The sequence below is a fragment of the Ostrea edulis genome, chromosome 2 (genome assembly GCF_947568905.1).
Source record: "Ostrea edulis chromosome 2, xbOstEdul1.1, whole genome shotgun sequence".
Lineage (NCBI taxonomy): Eukaryota > Metazoa > Mollusca > Bivalvia > Ostreida > Ostreidae > Ostrea > Ostrea edulis.
In genome coordinates, this window is record NC_079165.1 from 73,864,315 (window position 1) to 73,869,792 (window position 5,478).

A 5,478-nucleotide genomic window follows, 5' to 3' on the forward strand; every position below is an offset into this window, starting at 1 on the left:
TACTAGATTTACCGCCCACCCATTTAAAGTCGGGTTTGGTAATCAGCAGTTCATCTCTCAATGTCAAAATGGCTTCTAATTTCCCCAAAGTTAAGTGGGAATACGATTTAGCCGATTCATTTAGAGTTATTTGTGGTTTGGTGCCCAAAAAATTACCCGAGACCCCAAAATTTGATCCATGGGATGTGAAAACTTACAAGGTGGAACACTGCATTCAGGAGCTGCATGATTACCAAAAGAAGCTAGCAGAAAAGGGATTAAAGGATCCTTGGATAAGGTTTTTACCAATTCATTGTGTTTCTGGTTTTTTAATTATATTATTGACATGTTATTCATTCTGATATTTAATATGTTTTACGGCGTGGCCGTATTTGAGGGCGAAGCAATAAAATTTTGGCATTAGTATCTATATCCAAAACAGAACAAAAACAACCCGAAGTTAGCAGGATTTGATCCGCCTATATATTGAACGCGGGAAATATAACGCAACTGATGTAAACAGTACATTGTGACGTCATATTCAGCGTCGTATATTAGCAAATTTACAAACATAGCGTCTGAACCACAACAACAAACATGGCGTTAATGGTGGAGTGATTATATATATGATTAAGAAAATAAGATTTACATGCTTTTACGAATTTTTGTAACATCTCAGAACGACGTGAACTAGGGTAGACGAGATTCAAAATGGAGAAATACATGTCCACGCGATAGTATTCGAATCGACGCCATTAGTACCAAACTTTTCAAGTTCCATAGGTATGGTTTAATTTTTCATTGTTTTCCTATATTTTCCTTTTAAACATGTATATACGTGTTACCTATAGGGAGAGCTCCGCTCTCACGGCCCTTCGTGAGAGGGCTTCGCCCTCTATAAATGTAAGTAGCTTTATTTAGCTACTTGGCACAAACTGGAAATTTATGAATGTGGAATATTTATTCAAGCAAAGCAAAGCATTACACAGGTTGGAACATTTCCCCACATAGCGAGATATTCTCGCTAAAACACGATTATCCCACTTTAGCGAGAGAGTAAACATTCCCATAAACAGGTGTTTTGGCGTCTTTATTGAAAATAATGGCAAATCCCGTGCAACGCTGATAAGTGCGATACAGACTCAACATGATACGAATTGTTTCTATGAAATTGACAACATAATCTAATATGTTTGCAGAAGTATCAGACATTTTAGCACTTTTTTTTCTTTTCATGTGAAACACTAAGAGATGTACTCCACGGGTGTTTTTCTTGGTTGTACAGGATATATTTAATCTCACTAGATAGGGATAATCACGTTTTAGCGAGAATATCTCACTAATGGGGAAGTGTTCTCAACCTGTTACAGGCCACATACTAATCTCAGCGAGATTCGTTGAGGCTGGATATTTGGACTGACGCCTTTTCCTCGGAAGACTGTAATTCTAAATATCCACCATTGACGAATCTCGCTGAGATTAGCCACATATGTGTGTGTTTTTTCTGTTTTCCGACCTAACTGGGCTCAAAGCTATCGACCTGGATTTTTTCTGAGCAAATTTCGCCGAAAAAAACTTTTCCAAATCTTACGCCATTTTCACGGTATTTGTGCAAATTATGTTGCACTTGGAGCAAAAAATAAAAATCCACATAGCACATTTTTGACATGTTGCCTAGAAAGTACAATATGTATGCGTACAAGAACCAAAATTGTTTTGTATAAGCATTCCTATAGAAAAAGTTATGCCACGTCAAATTTTGGAAAAGAACCTGTGTTGCGGACACTAAATTACACCTGTTACAACTAGTAAACTTATGCAAAGATAATGTTCATGGCCAAATTTCTTTTTGGTTTGGACTATGTACCAGAAAGAAGTAAATTAAAAAGAAAATTTTGTGGTTTTCTTTGAAAACAAGAAAATTTTTCATATAAATGTCCTACTAATATTTTTGCCCAATTTGTCTCCAATCTTTTAGGTTTATTTACATATACAAATACTTATAAGACTTATATGATTATCATGTGAAAATGACATTGAATATTCCTAAATTCAAATAAATCTATCATAATATTCTGTATGTCTTTATTTCATTCTTCTTAAATTTTGATAATACATAGATATTTTTGTTGCGGACACTACAGGTTATCATACATTACATATCTAATATATTTGTCATTTATTTTAAAATCAATGTTGATAAATGTTTCTTTCTCAACTAATTCACGTGTCATAGGATCAACTCTGAAAAATTAGATATCAAAAGTTGTAGAATGGGTTTTTTTTGAGATGGGAATTACCATATAACATTGACCATTAAATTTTCCTCATTATATATTGTTATGCAGTTTCAAAAAATATTGATGGTGTCACAGATGTTCATTCTATTAAAGATGTTCTAAGGAATGATTTTATAGAGTAAATTTCATAAATTAAAGAATTTACTGAGGACTTTTATTTGTTTTCTCTCAGATTTTATATTGTTGCGGACACTACAAATATACTGAAGTATTTCTGATTGAATCCATATTTGATTTGAATGAAGTAAATTAAAAACCTTAACCTCTAACTTGTTTTCTATGTTAGTGAATGGTATAATATGATGAGAAAATTAAAAGAAAGGGGGGGGGGGGGGCGCGCTAGAATGATACTTTTGGAAATAATACCTATATATCAATTATAAAGTATATACAAGTTTGAAGTGTCATCTTTCAAACTAACCAGTTTTTTTAATCAAGTTATCCAACTTTATCATCAAAAGAACAGAATATTAGAGATGTTTTAATATATTCACTTATTTCAGAAATATTGTAATGAAATAAAAGTGAAATGATAATTAATGCTAATGTAGATACTGCAAGTACTGTAGATAAATTTATGAACAACTCTTATTTATTTTATTCAAATTCAAACAAACTTGAACTTGGAACTAAATGTTGATTGCAAAATAATGTTTGCATATAAACAATACTGATTATCAAAAGAATGAAATAACTTGTCATTGGTACTGTTTGGGGATAAAATTGGCTCAGAAAGTATGACGCTTATAATTCTATCATTGGTTTCCCCATGAGGAATCTACTTTCTGTATTTCGTGTGAACAGGAATTGTATTCAGATATCCAGCAGTACTGGGGGGGGGGGGGGGGGGGGGGTTGGGGGGGGGGGGGGTTCAACCTCATCTTTCTCCTTGTCCATAACTATGGTCTGAAAATTATGTTTGTCACAAATAACATTTCTTTCTCTGCCCTTTTTGGTTTTAATTCTTTTCCTTTTTAAAGTTGTTCTTTTCTTTCCAATTTTTTGTGTTCACCTTTTCTTGCATTTCATATTCAATTTCAACCTTTTCTTTCTCTCAAGATTTCTTTCTGTCTGTATTTTTTCATTCATGTAATCTCTTTGTGGCAAGAAATGTTTTTACCCCCCTCTCTCTCTCTCTTTCTCTTTTCCTTATTTTGTCTTTCTTTAGCTTCACTGGGTTTTTTTTTTTTATTTTACCCTATTTCTTGTATCTTCTCCCTTGATTTCATTAACCTCTCTGGGCTGCTCATCTTAGTGGCTTATTAAAATATTTTAGTCTAAGACACTTAAGAAAATTGGAATACATATCATTACTGTAGTGTCCACAACAGTTAAATTGGAATATATTTAGATTTATCATTAAACAATTAACATCTTGACATATATTTGTTTAATTAGTTTCCACTTCAGTTTGAAATATGTGAAAATTAACTTGAAATATGTAACTTAGACTGAAAATTGAAGGATTTTGAATATGTATACACTAGATGTTATGGGTGTAAATTCCGAGTTTGAACATATATTTTCACAATATTTTAATCCATTACATGTTTAAAGTAAATACTTGAATAGTTATAGTTATCGTAAAGATTAATCATAATACATTTTCTTGAAAAAATCTATGAAATCAAAAAGCTGTTGTGGACTCTACAAGGTTGCGGACACTACAAAACACAATGTATCTGTCAGAAAACTTAGCAATACTGAGCTAGAGTCTGTTTCTTTGGTAGACACATTAGTAACTGTATTGCCTCTTACCAGTAAGAGTATAGAAGTACAAGTCATCAGGCATTCCAAAATATGCACATGTAGCGGACACTACAGAATTTTTGGGACATTTTTATGCCATTTAGAGAAAAATGCATAATTTTTTCTAGTTTTGAATAATCCACTCAAACTTTTCTATAATGTTTCATTTAGTATTCAACTCAATTTTCAATGCAAAACAAAAGTTGAAATAATGAATTAACATGTAGTTTTTTTACATGTAAGTTTAAACATAGGAATTTTATAAAATTGCATAACGTACAAGCATTTTCACATATTTAAACATTATTTCGCTGATCTTTTTTCGATTTACATACAGTAAATTGCACTTAAAAGTGGAATAATTTCTCAATGATTTGGTTTCTATTTCCAAAAGCCTCTTCTATAAATCTTTTTGAACAAAAACTTGAAAATAAAGCCATTTTTGAGCTGCAACAGCATAACACACAAAATATCCCTTTTTTCAGTTGTATATCTTGAATATTTTTTTTGAATAGAACATGGGACTGTTATATATCATTGGATTTGTAAAGGTACCATTTGGTCAATATTTGGTCATATTTGTTATGGGTTTAATCATATATCTTGATGTAGAATGCATTATAACATTAGCAAGTATGAATTATCACCAATACTGTGAAAATGGCGTTAAGGAGGTACTCTACATTGTCTTAATGGCTGACTTCCTTTTAAAACATGGATGAAAATTATAAATATCAGCAACGTTTGTCTATTCATTTCATAGATTATTACCTAGCTGAGTAGCTCAGTACGTTGACTGCTTGAAAGTTTTAAATTTCAAAATAGTCTTCATCCATATCAAATTTTTCTGTTGTAGCATTCATCCTTAATTGTAATCCATGTAATCTGTGTATGTGAATAAACAACTGTCATCTTGGTGTTCATTTCATTGCATTTATCTTTCAGGAATGAAGTTTGGCACTACCACAAAGATATCCATATAAACCAAAACTTCACAAGATGGCAACTTTTTGGCAGAATGTTGGTGCCTGGCATTATAATCGGAGGTTTTTTGGCATATCTGAAAGTAAATTATTTCACCTATCATGATTATGAAGGGAGAGAAGAAAAATGGAAACATCATCATTGAGTCTGACATTTGCTATGACAGAAGTGTATAGAACTAAATACTATATCCCTGAGTGATGACAAGTATTTGTAAATCAGTTAATAAAAAATTGCATTTTAATGACAACTGAATCTTGTTTTAGCCAGCTATTTTCTGAATGTGAAATGTATGCACAGTTAAAACATTCAAATCAGACTTCTGTGATCCATTTCATTGCATATTCCAACCGAAATTTCAATACTCGTTACATTTTTGTCATGTTTGGTACACTGTGTAATCCAAAATCCTGTCTAATCCAACGTAACTTTTGTCTCCCATTTATAGTATGTCAGATAAGGCAGG

General features: G+C 32.0%; 1 protein-coding gene across 1 annotated transcript; it reads left to right on the forward strand.

The window, feature by feature from the left end:
• Nucleotides 1–5,262, forward strand: LOC125680597 (NADH dehydrogenase [ubiquinone] 1 beta subcomplex subunit 3-like). Its single transcript, XM_048920277.2, has 2 exons — nt 1–277; nt 4,974–5,262. Exons 1-2 carry the CDS (start codon nt 69–71, stop codon nt 5,155–5,157), a joined length of 393 nt encoding a protein of 130 aa, XP_048776234.1. The 5' UTR covers nt 1–68; the 3' UTR covers nt 5,158–5,262.
• Nucleotides 5,263–5,478: the final 216 nt, after the last annotated feature.